At 37.7% G+C, this 17,336-nt stretch overlaps 1 protein-coding gene and 1 long non-coding RNA gene across 6 annotated transcripts in view; one reads left to right on the plus strand and one right to left on the minus strand.

The window, feature by feature from the left end:
• Positions 1-459: 459 nt before the first annotated feature.
• On the minus strand, positions 460-11,283 carry LOC139147745 (transcriptional repressor CTCF-like). 5 transcript variants are annotated; one of them, XM_070718941.1, is made up of 3 exons: positions 11,165-11,283; positions 3,627-6,156; positions 460-3,126 (listed from the first exon to the last, which is right to left on the minus strand). In XM_070718941.1, exons 2-3 carry the CDS (start codon positions 6,130-6,132, stop codon positions 2,897-2,899), a joined length of 2,736 nt encoding a protein of 911 aa, XP_070575042.1. In that variant the 5' UTR covers positions 6,133-6,156; positions 11,165-11,283; the 3' UTR covers positions 460-2,896. The 5 variants fall into 5 exon arrangements, with proteins under 5 accessions (XP_070575042.1, XP_070575039.1, XP_070575041.1 ...); XM_070718938.1 differs by having other exon boundaries at positions 460-3,129; positions 11,165-11,281; XM_070718940.1 differs by having other exon boundaries at positions 11,089-11,262.
• Positions 11,284-11,344: 61 nt separating this feature from the next.
• The window catches only part of LOC139147750 (uncharacterized), a 78,412-nt gene continuing 72,420 nt past the window's right edge, over positions 11,345-17,336 (plus strand). The window contains exon 1 of the long non-coding RNA XR_011555793.1: positions 11,345-11,651. This is a non-coding gene — a long non-coding RNA (uncharacterized lncRNA). The remainder of the gene's footprint in view (positions 11,652-17,336) is intronic.

The following is a 17,336-nucleotide window of genomic DNA, read 5'->3' on the forward strand; positions in this document are numbered from 1 at the left end:
GGTATCATGCTTATATTACCAATCAAAACAATATTGAAATGAATGTAAACAAAGTGAAACAGTAAAACAAACGTCTTTCAAATGTAGTGATCATGAACAATGTAAACAATGTCCATATTCTGGTTACATCAGTCTTGTCCTCACAGTATGTGTCTTGAATGATTAAAATAGACATAACATTCTAACATACATTCAGAAATTACGTCATACAATTTATACTTTATTGCTTTGTTTCTTAAGACCCATAGCTCTCTGATACAGCGATAAAATCTTCCAGTTCTTCTCCCGTATCTTACCATACATCATTGTTTATGGTTCTATGCCATTATCAATGAGAGAGAAACTTTTGAAGTCATTTGGCCACGGGCTGAAGTTTTCTGATCATGAGAGAATATACCATAAAACTAACTGGCACACCATTTGGATTAAGCATCACACTCTCAATGAAAGTAACACACGTTTTTTTGATAAAAACAGTTTATTGACAAGTGAAGCAAAGAGTATACATGAGTAAAACCATATTGCAGAAAAACTAAAGCAAGTACCGAATACTAGTACGCTTATTTGTACTTTCATACTTTTTTTGTTCAGTTTTCTTGCCATGGCTAGTACAATGTTACTATCAGCAAAACAAAGACACATTTGTCAAAAATGCAAAATGAATGAAAATCTTCAACAGCAAATGTTATATCCAATATTCCCTCGATGTAATGTTTACCAAAGTGCAGTAGCTTCATAAACTATTATTATTTCAAAATGGCTGAGTGAGAGATATGGAAACTGGCCTTCATGCACTGATTTTTAAAACTTAGAAAAGTTTGCATGGTCAGATAAAGTGATGAGTGTTGTGTATGAATGAAAATATTGGTGTAGATTCTGTGCAAACTATCTGGATAATTTGATGTCATTTGGGCAGGCAGTAATACTGAAAGTACTGTGGCAGATGTGTGAATATTTGATATACATGTTAGTGTAGACAATTTAACTATGTGAATAGCCATAAACACATGGAGGGAATAGTGGAATCAAAAAACAAAAAACAAAAGTATGCTACATTTACTTCTAGAGGGCGCTCCATTAGCTACCTCATTCTTGTCTGATGGCAGAAAATCAGGACTGAAAAACACAGAGCACAAAAGTGACATGAATTTAACAAGCAAAAGACTTATCTAAACTTCTAGTTCAATTACAAAATGTAGGTGACTATGAAAGTTAAAAATTTCATGTGTAGATATGGGAACTCAGCGAAAGCAAGACACACAAAGATAAATTTGTCTACTCAAAGAAATACCGGTATATTGCCTTCTTCATCACAAATCCACCACATCTATGAACAGTTTGACATGTGAACGACAGTTTAGAAACTACAGATATTCTACCTTAACCAAGAATGAATAACTGATTGTTTTTTAATTCTTCCAAAAAAACAAAACAAAACAAAGACGGTGAGCATTAGCTTAAAACAACACCCACACTTCACAACATTAGGTTTGGACATATCTGATTACTGGGGCAAAAGAATTACAAGTTGAAATATCAGTGACACTCTGACGCTGGAATAGACATCCTTTACATCTGCAATTCTATGGAAGTAAAATTTGATACACAGATAAACAACGCACATACATGAAGGAACAGTTCAGAGAATCCAATTCAATTCATTGGACAGTGCAAAGAAGATGAACTGACAAATAGTTTATGTTCCCTTTAAAAAAAGTGGATCTAGCGATTCAAGATACCTCTAACAGACTTCTCTCAAAGGCAAACTATTTTTAAAAAAAATTTCATCCACTTCCTGATGATAGGCATCCAGGTCCTCTAAACTGTAGCCAAAATAACTCTGAAATGGATCACGCCTTGAAACACTCAGAAAATGTTACTTTTCATAAACTCAATCGTCTATTACAAGTTATCATCATGACACATTCCAATACAATACAGAACCCATACAGCAAAAAAAAAAAATTATTCTCGTGATATTGCTGGGCACATTTCATTTTTTTTCCAAATACACAATCTTTGACTCTCTGCAGACCCTGGCATCCATACAAAAATATAACTTCAAACAGTCTGCCTCATACCTGCGCGTCCGTTTCAAAATTGAAGTTGCAAAAGCACCAGAAAAATTCTACACGGATTACATCATGTTAACCGCAATTTAAAATTCAGAATAACTCTGAATGAATAAACCACAAACTGTTTTCAACGAGACTAATCGACACTGTTTAGGATATTTTTTTCGAGTATAGAGAAAAAACTTAATGAGTGATGCGAGTCATCATTTCTCGCATTAAAACTTGACAAAATTTTCCCTGCTATGATTCCCTAGCAAATAATCCAAAACGGAAAAGTTACCACACGGACCTGGCACAGGAAAGAGAGGAATACTTTTTATATCCAAAGGCATTTAAAAACGGGAAAGTACGGCAAGGTCTACATTTGACATTTGAAATAGTTGATCAAGAAGAAAACTGACATGAGTTCAAGCTATTATCTAAGAAATTTTCATACTTTACAGATCTGATTAGAAACTTGAATAAATTTATCATTTGATCTCATTCAATTGCATCCCTTTTGAAAATCAACTGTTTCAAACAATATTCAGCAACAGGCTAGTTCATGTTAAGGTATCTATAACCTACTTATGAGAACCAGAATGACTGGTTTCAATGTTAAAGTTGAACTGTTGGAGAGTTTGTGAATTCAAAACCTAGGAGTCACATCACTTCTTGTTGCCGTTTAAGAAAATGTTTTCCCATATAATTCTTGGTTATAAATGACTCAATTTCCTTGATCATATGGACCAGAGAATTTAAGAATTTACGCCTACGCTAAATGTCAGGAAACACTAACCCTGCAAGTCGGAAGGAAATAAAAAGGGTTAAAACCAAATTGATTACTGCTCTTCAACAAACAGGTAGATGGTTCCACCCTCCCCTTCTTCTGTCTCCTCCTCCGCTCCACCCTCCTGTTCAACCTGCTGTTCCATGGGTACGTTCTCAGCCACTGCACCTGCTGCTGCTGCTGCGACTGGGTGGGGTTCTGCTGCTCCAGTTTGAGCCAGGTCGGAGATCTGTGCCACAAGCTGCTCTTCTTGACTGGCATGGTGCTCCTCTTCTTGAATTTCTTCTTTATGGGGAGAAAAAAAATCCAGACAGCTATCAGTCTCAAACTCAAATACATGAATTAATGCAGCTAGACAATGCAAAGTGACTTGGAGCAAATTATTTTACAGCATCTTTCGATTAGAATAGTTACAAACAATCATTTTATGCTAGTGTATTCACAAATGATGACGAATCTGAAGAGAAAATATGAAGTCTTTGAAGTGTGGGGGAGTACTCTACTGAGCAAAGCTTGGAATTGCATTTTTTATCCCCATCAGGTCAGCTATGTGCTTGGGTTGACTGTGTTCAAACATGAAAAGACAGTGGGTAAAATCAGTGTACAAATCAAAGACTATGCTGTGGAGAGTTTTGTTTCCAACACAAAATGTTCAGAATTGACTATGTTACATGTACTCCCAAATCTGAATCTTACGAAATTAACTCTGTCGATTAAAATGTATATTCATTTAGTAAGTGTTGAATACTCTTCATAACAAGAATAATGTTGTTCATCCTTACCTTGAGGTGCTTCAATTTCCTCCTTTTCAGCTTTTTCCTCTTCCTCAGGAGTGCTCACAACACCGACAGCGCTACTGTCAACACGTATGACCAAGCCACCGCCTTCAGCGTCCACACCAATCACGGTACCCTGGATGCCTTGTACGTCTACCACAGCTCCTTCAATACCGGACACGGTGGTCGGATCTATGGTATGTATTACCTGGCCTTCCTCAGTGGTTGTCTGGCTCAGTCTCGTCTGTGAGCGGGTCATCTTCCTTGGGGTTGAAGGGGCGCCCTCTGGGGACTCCTCTGCTTTACGCTTCTCTCCGGTTTCCGGGGTGGTGATCAGAATGGTTTCATGCTTCTTCTGGTGATTCTTCAGAGCGCTGGTGCGGGTGAATGACTTGTCACACTTTTCACAGCTGTATTCGCCATCCTTCTCACCCTGGTAGTTAGGGTCATGCTTGGTCTTCTCGTGGTGTACCAGCGTCGGCTTGTGTTTGAAGCTCTCGCCGCAGTCCTTGCAGGCGAACGGGCGCTCACCGGTGTGCACCCTCATGTGGGTCAGGAGATGACGCTTCTGAGGACAAGAGTAGCCACACTGGCCGCATTTGTAGATCTTCTCGCCGCGATGGGTCTTGATGTGCTGCATGTAGCTGAAGCGATCAGAGAAGCCGTTCTCACAGACTTTGCAGATGAGGGGATCCCCGGCAGTGTGCATCTTGCGGATGTGAGCTTTCATGTCAGCTATGCGGCCAAAAGTGACATCGCAGTAGTCGCACTTGTGGGTGGGTCGATTTCCAGTGTGCTTCCATCGGTGCTCTTTCAGACTGCTCTTCTGAGAAAATGCCATGTCGCATTCTGGACACTTGAAAGGCTTCTCGCCGGTGTGGACACGCATATGACGTTTCAGCTTGTAGTTGTCAGTGCTGGCGTATGAACACAGCTGGCACTTGAATGGCTTCTCCCCAGTGTGAGAACGCATGTGACGCTTGATCTTACTGCTTTCCACACTCACGTAATCGCACAGTGGGCACTTGTGGGGCTTCTCATGGGTGTGGATGTACTTTGTGTGTCTTGCCAACTCACCACTGGTGCCGAAAGCACGCTGACACAATTCACACTTGTACGGCTTGGTCCCTGTGTGGGTGTTGTGGTGGTTTCTCAGCAAAGTGGAAGTGCGGAAAGTACGCCCACAGATGTCGCACTCGTGAGTTTTCGGCTCCCTCGGGCTAGGCGGTGCCTTCTTCACCCTGCTGAATACATGGTCTATCAATCTCCCGTCATCGAATTTGGGAATCTGGTACTGTCTCTTCTTCCGTTTCGGAGTGTCTCCCTTTTCATCTTTGGATGGTGTTGTGACTGGCGCGTCATCATCTTCGCCCTCATAGAAATCGTACACAGACGCGTCTTGTGACCCCTTGCCCTCTGGGTCTTGGGAGCCCCCAGCTTCTCCGTCCTCTCCAGCACCATTTTCCTGGTTTTGGACATGAGTCGTGATGATGATTATTCTCTCACCTTCGCCTTCTTTGTCACCTTCAACCTCCCCTTGTTGTATCTCGCTGACATTGACAGTGTCGAGTGTGCCACCGTTTGAATTCACCGACCTCTTCTTGAGTGGTACTCGTTTCTCACTGCCATCTCCTTGGCTTTCTTCCCCTTCCTTCTCGGGTTCTTCAGGCTTGACGGTTGCCAGCTCAGTGTAGGTTTCTCCACTACTGGCAACTTGTTCTATGGCATGGTGAACCTGACCTTGTTCTGCCGTGGCCTCACCTTCTGATGGCGCTATTGTTACGACTGTTTGGCCTTCTCCATCCTCACCCGGTTGGATGATCGTGATGACCTGCTGCGTGTTCTGGCCGACAGTCTGGGTCACTCCTGTGTCAGTGGTAGTCTGATAAATTGCAGTTTGGCCAACTAAGCCAGCTGGCACCTCAGAAACAGCAATCTGACCAATGCCATGCTGTTCAGTGGGAGCATTTGGGTCCTGTTGCATGGCTACCATGAGCACTTGCTGTGTTGGCGGATGCATGTCTCCTACCATGACGACCTGCTGCTGCTCTATCCCAACGACGCCCTCTGTAGGCAGAGTGACACCAGATTCAGTGGTCATGGGGTGGTGCTCTCCACCCTGCATCATGGCAATGCCTTCTGTGGTGCTCGCTGCCTGATGCTGTGCAGCGCCCTCTTCGCTATCTAAAACAGGTGGTGCAATTTCTGCAGATGCATTTGCCAGGAGCTGCAAGGTCTGAGTCACATCTTCCTGCTCAGCAGTGCTTGCATCAGGTTGTACAGTTGCTGCTGTGCCATCTCCCGAAGCTTGCTGTTCAGCTTGGGCAGCAATAGCGCCCTCAGCCTGCTGCTCAGAAGAAAGCTCCTTGGAAAAGTTCTGCAGGTAGTTCTCCAGCACACTGATTGACGTGGCTGCTGCTAGACTGTCACTGGCAGCAGAAGCAGCCCCCTGGCCCTCGGCAACCGCCTCAACTGGTTGCTGCTGTGCTCCTTCTTGCTGTGCTTCCTCCATGGTGCAAAAAGTCACTCCAGACACCTACCAACAAAAAACAAGATAATATTTTGGTCATGAAAAAAATTATAATCTGTGATTTTGCAATGCAAGTAGTATTATACACTGTTTGGCGCAAAATGTACAACAAGATCTGCTATATATTTTTCAATAAACTTCAAAAAGGTACAAATACATACATGCTTCCATCTATTCAACTCTACCACTAAATTTGACCTGGTTGTATATGGTAAGCTTTGTTCATTTAGTTGTCATGTCTTTTGAAATTACTGGTTGGGTTATTAAAGTCTTGATTTCTGACGGGGAAATCCCACTAAATGTTGGTTATTTTTAATTGTCATTACCTACCATTTCATTATAAATTTGTTTGGAAAACATTCATATATACAAAAATTAAAATTTTTGTTTATGTTTCCCACTGAAATAGTCCCTTGCAGTTTGATATATTATTGAATAATTGTGGTCAAAGTCGGGTAGGAGTTCAAACTGCAAGTATATCACCCAAGGTATGACAATGCAGGAGTACATGAAATCACAGAAAGTAATAACACACATGATTAGGAGTACAAATCACCGTTCATTTTACAACCTTGCATGCCTTGTACATGAGGGCAATAAACATTTCCAGAATCGATGTACTTCATTATACAAATTCACCAAGTTATCACTGAGTAATGGGCTTTTACTGATGGTTAAGTGAACACCAATGAAATTATATTCCACTAACCCTGCACATTGGTCATAAGTGTGACGACCTAAAATGAGAAAGTGGCAATTATATTTGCAAATATCATAATAGAAAGGGGAATGGGGTTAGAGTGGCTGCCGGCAATTTGTCTATCTGTATGCATTAATACTTGTTTTACGGAGGCAATTCCAAATGTTTGGAAGCAGCTGTGATATGCTATGCGAGTGCAGCCCTGACACTGTTAACTATTTGCAATTTCCTTCAGAAATCTTTTACAAATCACTGAATTCATGACAGGGCTATGTCAAGTATTAAATAGTAAACAACTTTAGGGAAGCCGATAGAGAAGAAAATGATGAAAAACACGGCTATACTTTTGTTGTGTTGTGTTCCTTAAATCCATAGAATTATTGAACGGACCTTCTTGAAAAAAGGTATTTTATTAAATGCCCATAAGCAGAGAATGTGAATCTTATTTAAAGGTATAAGTACACTGAAATAACTTGACACAGACACCCTGTTCTTGGATGATAAAATGCTGATGTAATCAGGTAAATCATCCTCTGTGTGTATGTCACGTCATGAAAACGATAGCTTTACTGAAATAATAAGATTCACCACAAGTGTACTGCTTATACCCTCTATACATTTCCATTAAGGTTTTCCCTATATGACACTTCAATAGAAAAAACAAAAACGAGAGATTTTTATCGGATTTCGAAATAAAACTGAAGGCCAAATCGATGTTTTTAATACCCCATTACCTTTCAAAGTAATTGCATCATTAACAGAAAGGCGGTATATTCACTCTTACAATCAACTCAACTTGACAAGGGCATTAATTTTTTTCTGTCATTTTTGAAAGCTCGTTAGAAATCACTGTTCACATCTCTAAATTTCAGTTTTTAACTTACATAAATATGAACAGATATATTTGAAAGTTTTGTTCATGTACAGTCTCTCTATTTATACATTTATTAGATATTTATAAAGAGCAAAATGCTTTGAGGGTACTTTGACTGCGTAGAGCAGCAATCAGTTTTAATGGTTTTTTGAGGTTGAAAGATGCATAGTATCATTATCTCATTTGCACAGATAACTAACACAGTTTTGTCTTGCTTAGCGTTGCCTTGACGGAATGAACCTGCATTACCAAGTGCAAATCAGGAATATTTTATCACTGCCATGATGGCAGCTATATGACTCATACACGATTATGTCTGACATTACACTTGCGTCATTAAGCCGGTCTGGTGGGTGTTTTTGACATTAATCCAAGCTGATGAGGGGAGTCTGGGCGGTTGAACCCAATGAATTCCAACATGGACAGAAAAAAAAATACAGACAGACATAAAAGAAAATTGCAGAATTAAAAATTAACACAGTCTGCTGTGCTTTTGAGGTGTGCCAGCGAGTACCCCTTTAACTACATGCCTTCGGTAATCAGAGGGAAACTTGATGTATCTGCTTGCGGCCACGAGCAGGTGAGCAATTACTTCTGATGTGGCCATAAATACATGGAAACAAATTAGCCTGTGTTTTAAGATCCATTTCAACTAATTACAATTTACTGCGCCTGAAACTGGTAAACAAGTCAAAGGATAATGCTATTGTCTATGGCATTATTTGGATACTATAGATTATTTCCATTGTACATTTTAATTCTCAATTTAATATAATTCACAAAAAAAAATTAAAATTTTTGGAAGATGAATTACGGGAACAAAATAAGTACATGTAATGTTATTGTATTGACAGTAATGGACGAAATGTGGCTTGAACTATGCTCTGGTGTCAAACAGAACTTCTATTCTATTGATGTATTAACGCAGACAATTATTGCATTCATGGTTGCACACTTTATAAAAAAAACTTCTTATGCCAAAAAAAAAAGAAATTTGTTGAACTAATTACAAAGAATGGACAATACACTTTTGCAAATTCCTGCTGTATGGGTTGAGATGATTGATTCATGGTAAAATATTTGCTGAATTATTACCAGTACAGTTCAACCCTCATATTGCTTTTTACAGTAGTTGTGCTGTTTATCTATCAGATGAATATGTAATTATAAGTTATCCAAGCACTTCCAATTCCTTGCAGACAAGCTGAAGGTCATTCTACAAACTTTCTGAGTCTTTGAGTAGCATTAAAAGGAGCACAATTTCTTATTTACATGTAAAAATAAGTCATGATGATGTAGAAGTTGTTCATAAGTCAAAACATAGGGATAAAACTAAGGGGGCTTGAGGAAGAAGGGCAACATAATAACACCGAATGATGTTGCTCTGTTCAGCTCAACAATTTACTTCAAGTTATACCTTATAGTTTTCAAACTGGGGTTTAGTTGTGTGAATGGCCCACAAACAATGCTGTGAAATGATTACTAGTACATCCCTACCACTGAACAACGTATATTTTTAGTTGATGAAGTGAAACAGTCTTGGATTTCACGTTTTTTCAGTCAATGCTTGGATACGATGTCCACCACTGCAATTACTTTCAGATTCATGTAATTTTGGATATTTTTTCAAATACTCCGGCTGATTATTCATTTGAAATATTGTTTCCATATGCAATTTACAGGATTGGCACAAAGTTCTTTATATTTTAATTCTTTCTCTGATCTTTTTGTGCGCACTTACGTACAAAATCTACTTGTCAATTGAGGTACAGAATAAAACCAGGATTTTCATGCCATTTAAATAGCTCTTTTTATCTCATATCTTTGTAACCATGTACCAGCATGCATTCTTTCTTGATTTGCAGTGCTATATGATGTAGACATACAACAGAATTGTATTGTAAAATATTTTCAAAGTATTTTTGAGAGGAACTATGGCTGTTTGTGTATCCAAGGACATTGGAAGTCCCTTCCCACCTCCTTGGTGCATGATTACAAACACTGGGACATAAGGAGTAACAACATTTGAGATACTGTGCACAATTTTTGCTATGTGAACAAGACATAGTGAATATTTTCTGCCGAATTATTGGTTCTGTGTACTGCTCTACAACCATGTTATCTCTTGCTAGACCTCTGCAATAGTCTGAAAGATGTTTAAAAATGAATTCTCACAATATCTTGCAAGCTGTACATACTAGTATACTTTCCAATCCGCCTTGATTATTCTTAAAATTAAGACCAAATTATTAAATACATTTTTACAAAATAAACATAGTCTGCTAATATAGCAACAACAATATATAAAGGAGTCTATTAGGGAAAACTGTTACAAAACTTATGCATGCATGGCGGCATGGTATCTTGGAAGTTCCCGTTGATCTTGAAGGCTGATCGACAGACTGAAAAGGATAAGGTCATGTGATAACAGGTGACATTCTCACAAAATGGTTTCCACACAGTCTGTGTGCTTCGGTGAAATGTAGTTTGGGAAAATTCCAATGTATTTTAGAGTATCACATCCAAGGAGCAACCGCACTCCTGTAAGCTACGGGTTTAGAGTTGTCAAAAGATACTGGTTTATCGTTATGAGTTTACGAGGTTTTGGCGCGGGTTTAGCCACCGAACAAAGACATTAAAAATGGCGCACTCAACCAGTCCGTGACTAGACATGTTGAGAGGCAACTGATTCAGACATTAACAGAGTAAAAAAAGTAGGAATTGACTTTACTGGTACATTTATGAACGAAAACTGGTCACCACCCTTCCAGAATCACCGACATTGTAAGTTATAGCGAAAGCAGTCACATTTTCAGCACAACGCAAAAGGCGGTAAATATTTCCTGGCTGGCTAACATTAACAACGACCGTCTCTCTTCTGAAGACAATCGACCAACACCCTCATTACTAGGCTTCCTTCGTCGACATTTTTAAGGCATAATAAAATGGTTTCTGGGGTGTTTAGATGGCCAAAACACCTCCAAAATACACGAACAACTCCAATTTTACTTGTAACATACAAATGCCCCTCGTTTTTGACAGATATTAAACCAAGCTAGCAGCGCCACGCCAGGCAGCTAAGCCATGGGAATCGACATACTCATTTGCATACGCCATTTTGGAACACTTGAGGGCGCATAAATGCGGCATTTTACGCCCTCTCCGGAGATATCATCGCTTAAAAGTTATAAAAATTGATGGAAAACTTATGAATCTTGCAAATATTGGTTGCAGTGTCATCAAATACGGTTAAAAGAGAGCACAATTTCGGTCCGACACTTATCAGACGCCACATTTGCATATCACAAAATGACGCGAGGGGGCGCACTGGAAATTTCGCTCCAAAACTTGATAAAATGCCTACCTTATTACGTAAAATTTAAGTTGCGTACACAAGATACCCCAAGGTATCTACAGAATGGGCAATGCTGCAGTTTTACCTCAGTTTTTGGCGGGTTTTAGCCTCTTGATTTATCAATTAGTCGACTCTCAAGATGGCGGCGCTGTTCACAGGATTTACTGGCGCATGCGCAACAAGACACCTGTTTCGGGGACACCCAAGTTAGTTATACATTTCACGGAGACTCTCTAGCTTACCGCTTAAAAAGTATTTCACCTTAAAATAACTTCCAAACTACCCGCTGAACTCCTTTGAAATTCGATTTTACAGGGCAAAGAACATCTTACGCTTTTCGAAGAGTAGTTTCTTACTTGATCAGCCGACGTTACAAACGTGCTTCGATTACTCAGAGAGCGAGTTGCCCCTTGATAATTCTGTGTATCTTGACAAAAATTATGATTTATGTCATCATGACCTATGTATGTCATGTCATGCTCGTATAATGACTATATATGCTACCAACAAGTGGTATTTTCCGCCTCATGACTCATTGCTTCGTGTTTTTTGGCCGCACTTGACAAGTGATGGTAAGTCGGTAAAAAACATGTTTTCTGTCCCACATTTTCTGTCACCACACGCACTCACGACATTCAAATTGATTATAATCCAACAGTGTTGCACATTGGACTAACTCCATGCAGACCATATGACTCCAATGAGAAACGCAAAAGACATCGTTACAGTGTAATAATACAAGAATAAGCTTACATGTAGATTTACAATTCATTTTACGTACATCAGTTTGAAGCAGAGAAAATATATCATTTCTATTAAAATTACATTTTTTGATGAATTACACCCAATCAGGGTATCGTTACTCAACTGGAACAACTCACTCAGTGGCGAAAAGTTAGTATAACAAAGTAAAGAAGCATACAGCAGGGGAAATTAAAGATACATACTTAAAAATCGTATAATTTAATGTTGAAGTTTTATGAGAAAAAGAAATGTAAAAAAAAGGTGGCTGGTCTCACAAAAGTAGAGGTGAATAATCAGTCTCGTAAGCCACATTCAGATGAATTGTATAATTTTATCACATATTTCACTTATCGAAATTTGGCTATTGTGTTGCATGTGTGTTACTAAATGTAGCTGCTCACAGGTGATATAAGACATTGCTACTAATAAAAATTCAGTCAAATTTTGCCCATGTTGCTTGGTTGGCTGTTGTTGCAGCTGTGGTTATAATTTCACAGTAACATATAAGCAGTCATCTATTTAAGTTGTGTTTTTGTCGTTCTTGCATGCGTAATTTCAAAAACTGTAATCTAAGTTTGCAAACAAATATTTGATGAGAGAAGAATTACATTTACAAACAGGAATAAAAATATTTTTTGTAATATGTGTTACGTTAGCATGTAAAGAATGCATATGCATAATATCCATAATTTGAACTAATTAGCCAAATAATGAAAACATCCTCAGTTGTGGGTTTGCTGTCTTGTATAATCAGTATGAGAGTGTGAATGTGTTTCAAATGGTAGAATATTAGGATGTTACCATTTTGTGTACGTAAAATGTTTTGTTGCTGTCATTCTTTTTTAAACATTTTTTTACAAACATTAATTTTTAGGAGAGGGTGACTAAAACACATGAAGAATTATGGGGAGGGGGGGGGGGATAAAAGAAACCCCACAAGTAATAAGTTCACAAAACAAAATGTTGGTGGATGGACATCAACTACATTCATGAATTCCTCATTTACTTTTACAAGATAACAGAAGGGAATACAAGAAAAATTGATTAAGTTTTCAAAAAAACGTCAGCTAATACTCGAACAATTTAGTAAAAAAATAGCTCAGAAAAACGTATAGAGAAGAACGACATCACCGATCACGGCGATCTTCAGACTGAAACATGATAAAAGATCTGAAGATTTTGTGTACGTAAAATGTTTTGTTGCTGTCATTCTTTTTTAAACATTTTTTTACAAACATTAATTTTTAGGAGAGGGTGACTAAAACACATGAAGAATTATGGGGAGGGGGGGGGGTAAAAGAAACCCCACAAGTAATAAGTTCACAAAACAAAATGTTGGTGGATGGACATCAACTACATTCATGAATTCCTCATTTACTTTTACAAGATAACAGAAGGGAATACAAGATAAATGAGTGGTAGCTGTTTTCATGGTGTGATTCATATTAGAAACTTGATGACATTGTTACTTATTCTCTTTGGATTGACAACAGTTTTTTCCCACTCCCCATAGGATGTACTACAACCAAATATAAATCAGTGTTGTTTTGAGTGTGTCAATGCTGAATTTTAAGTTTGACATCAAATGCTCAGGATTGACATTCAAGTCATGATGTTGACAAAGCAAATGGCGGACAGTTCAGTGCTTGAGAAAGCACAAAGAAAATTGCATGTTGGAAAATTACCAAAAGTGTCGAGTATCATCCTTTGAATGTTAAAGTGCATGCTTCTGATACAGAGTATTGCTATACCACAGATTACTGTAAAAACACGTTGAATTAGCTGTATGCTTTTTTAGCGATTTTGGATTTTCATTGTAATCAGCAGGTTTTTAAATTAGCTGGAAAGACATCTTGACCGCAGAAAATATTGTAAAAAGTTTAACTTACCGGCATTTTAAATTAGCGAATTTAAACACTTAGCCATATCAGCTAAACAAAGAATGCCAGCTCAAAAGACTTGATTTACATTATTGATATTTTTTTTGAAATTTCAACTAAGGCAAACATACACAGGCTTTATTCATAGTATAGCACTGCATGGACTACCGTACCATGATCATACTTTCATCAACAGGAATTTGGAAAATCTGCAGTAAGATAAGAATGTTGCAAGTGGTTGTGGTACCATTTACTTGACCTTGACAAAACATTTTCCATTGGAGTGCAGTAATCAGGCCCAAGTGACAGATTGTAAGGATTGCACTTGTGACAAATTGATGGTCACAAACTGTGATGTGTAATTAAAAATGAGCAGAGAATGTTTCAAAAGTTTGGGCAACTACAAAAAAAATTTACAGAACAAATTCCTAAAGAAAAAAGTGTCTTTTATCTATCTAAATGTCCTGAGCATTGTTTGTCTCCTGTTTCCATGACAACTTTCCCTCACATTCATTTAAGTATAGTGTTGACTTCTTAATTCATGTACATCATCTATAGCAGATGACATACAGTATTGTGCCGTACAATACTGTCATCTGCTAGGGATGTACATGAAATACTTTAAATTAAATTACATATGGCTTTATCTGTTTTCAATATTAATGACTCATTTTTGTTGTTTTATGTATGAAAAAATACTACTGAAACATCCTCCATTATTAACATTGAGAGTATTACTGCTGTAGGCTAGCTAGGGTGCTCTCAAGGACTCTTATAAGGTTACTGTATAAGATACAACTCTTCCAAACCCCAAGAGGTGAATGTAAATGTACCTGCTGTTGTACAACAAGTTAATTGCTTGCTATTCATCCTCCATAGGTTTACAGTACTCGCCAGCTAAAAAATAAAGATGATAATGTAGACAAAATAATTCACAGACCAACATAAACGGTGACTTGCAACTTTTATTGCATGACCATGTCTTTATAATCATATTCACAAAACTTTTATGCAAGTCATATAAAAACTGATACATATTATGTGTTATGAAAATGAATGAATAGATGGTGTGTGGGTTTATGTGCATGCCGAAATATTCTCAGCAAACAAATTCAAAACTGATTTGGTATAAGGCAGTTATCCTTGCTCTAAATCTGTGGTGAAAGTTATTTGGTTGCTCTCATCTTTAAAGGTTAAATGTCGTTGTAGATATGAAATATTAGTATAACATTGTAGACAATTCAATTTACTCATAATACTTAACATTTCTTGCAGTAAATTCAACTTTCTTCTTTCATCTTGGATTTCTTTTGCCTAATGAAGACAAATTCTCTGGTGAATTTGATCTCTGTTTCATTTGTCTAGAAGCTTGCATTCGGTTTAGTGAGCTATGTTTGAGTGTAATCTGCATACACAAGAGAGTGATTTGAAATATACCAACCTCAACGTTGAACCACTTTCGCCTTCATTTTCAGTACTGAGTATACTACTGTATGTAAGTATCCTATGAATATTTCACAAAATTCATTCATTATAGAACAAAGAGTCTCCAATACAACGTTTTTGTGATTATCTTTGTTCCCTAAACAGTAAATAAATCAGATTGCCGCACTGAATGGCAAATTTTGTCTGTATAGAGTCTGTACCCTGGTACATGAGTGCATCGATATCAATCAATCGTATTATGTACTGATATAATCTATCAAACATGTTTTGCACTGGTAAAAATAAATTTCATTCACTTGTAATCTTTTAAGAATATTTGTGTTTAATAGCAATAGTGGAACTTTATGAGAATTTTAAGATGGTAAAGTCCACATTTTGCCATTGAGTACGCAACAGAACTTAATATATCTTTCACACAAGAACCATGATTTTTGTGAAATTTCATCAAGAAAATGACTCCAAGTATTTTCCAGGACTTTAAGTCATTTTACCTGGGAATTTTGTGTAGCAATTGTGTAAGAGAGTTAAGCTAGTATTATCACTGTTGGAAAAATTCTGCAATCCGAAGTGAGTTTTCTGGTTTAAATCATCTCCACTTACTGAACTCAGTATCATGATCAAGGCTATCATCGATGGTCATGGTCACGGTTCTTGTCTGGACTCATTATGACATATACCATGCAATTTACTACTGCTGATGGAATTCTACTCCGAAACACAGAGTTTGTACCCTGTACATGAGTTTATTTTGCAATTGCAATCAGTTGTATTATGTATTGATATCTATCAACCAGGTTTTGCACTCGTAAAGAAAATTCTTTAACTTAATCTTTTGAGAATATTTGTATCAGCAATTGTGAAAGCTTATATGGACAGGGAATTTTAAACAAGTCAAGTCCACATTTCGCCATTGAGTGCATGGCAAAACTTAATGTATCTTTTACACAAAGTCACATTATCAACCATGATTTTAGTGACATATTTCATCAAGGAAAATGATTTCAACTATTTTCCAGGATTTCAATTCATTTTACATCTAGGGAATGTTGAAGAGTAATTGTGTAAGGGAGTTGACCTAGAATTAACTGTTGAAAAAATTCTATGACCCCAAAGCGAATTTTCTGGTTTAAATCATCTCCATTTACTGAACTTATAGTATCATGATCAAGGCTATCATCGATGGTCATGGACGTGGTTCTTGTCTGGACTCATTATGACATATACCATGCAATTTACTACACCTGATAGATTTCTACTCCGAAACAGAAGGTTAACTCAGAAGAGCCATTAATGATCGATTCGAAACTGCATTGCCACTCGGGACAATAAAATTACATTTGTCATACATCAACAGCAAGGAGATCAGTTCATAAACAGGACAATAAATGGCCATTTGGGATCAAGGTCAAGCATTGGTGTCATCGATAAATCTCTCAAAGACGTTGTCTTGGCAATGTAGAATCTGAGGAATCAAGAATTAATGAGTGGTCAAGATTAAATGGACGAAAACAGAATTTCAAATATTGTGTGTTGTACTATCATTCCAAGTTTGATGTGAAATGTTCAATGTGGCTGCAATGGACAATTCTCTTTATAGAGGAAGGAAATTTCTCTACTGGATCAACATCACTGCCACGGAGACAATACAGCTCAACTCCATAGTCTGTGCTGCAGCCTTTCATAAACTGCACTCCTGTCTTTTTTTCAAGACACTGATGTTCATCCTGACAACTTATATGCACTTATTGGTTAGTTGCTCTGATTTGTAGTTATTTTGCTCCCAGAAATAAAAGTTGTTTTTTAGCTATGTTTGCACAAAGTGACAGTGCCAGTTCTTGAAAGATTTCTGACCCCAAATCCCTTCTAGGTGTGTCTAAACTGTACATGCTGGCAAGATGCATGGCTCTTTAAATGATAGCAGTAACTGAACAGATGCTGCCATGAACATACTCAGCCCTGATTCTGGCTGCCTTTGATTTCATATCATGAAGATTTCAGTCAAATTCCAATCAGTGATTCCTTCATACCTGTTTTAAAATCTTCATTACCACAGATTTACATTGTGTCGTACAATAGGATCTGATTTAAACTTGCTTCCAACACCACTTTCATTACAATTTGTGCTCTCTTCATAAACATATACGGTACCATGACGTCTTTCAGTCAAATTTTGATTAGTTGCTCAGT

Source organism: Ptychodera flava, chromosome 13, assembly GCF_041260155.1.
Source record: "Ptychodera flava strain L36383 chromosome 13, AS_Pfla_20210202, whole genome shotgun sequence".
Taxonomy (NCBI): Eukaryota; Metazoa; Hemichordata; class Enteropneusta; family Ptychoderidae; genus Ptychodera; species Ptychodera flava.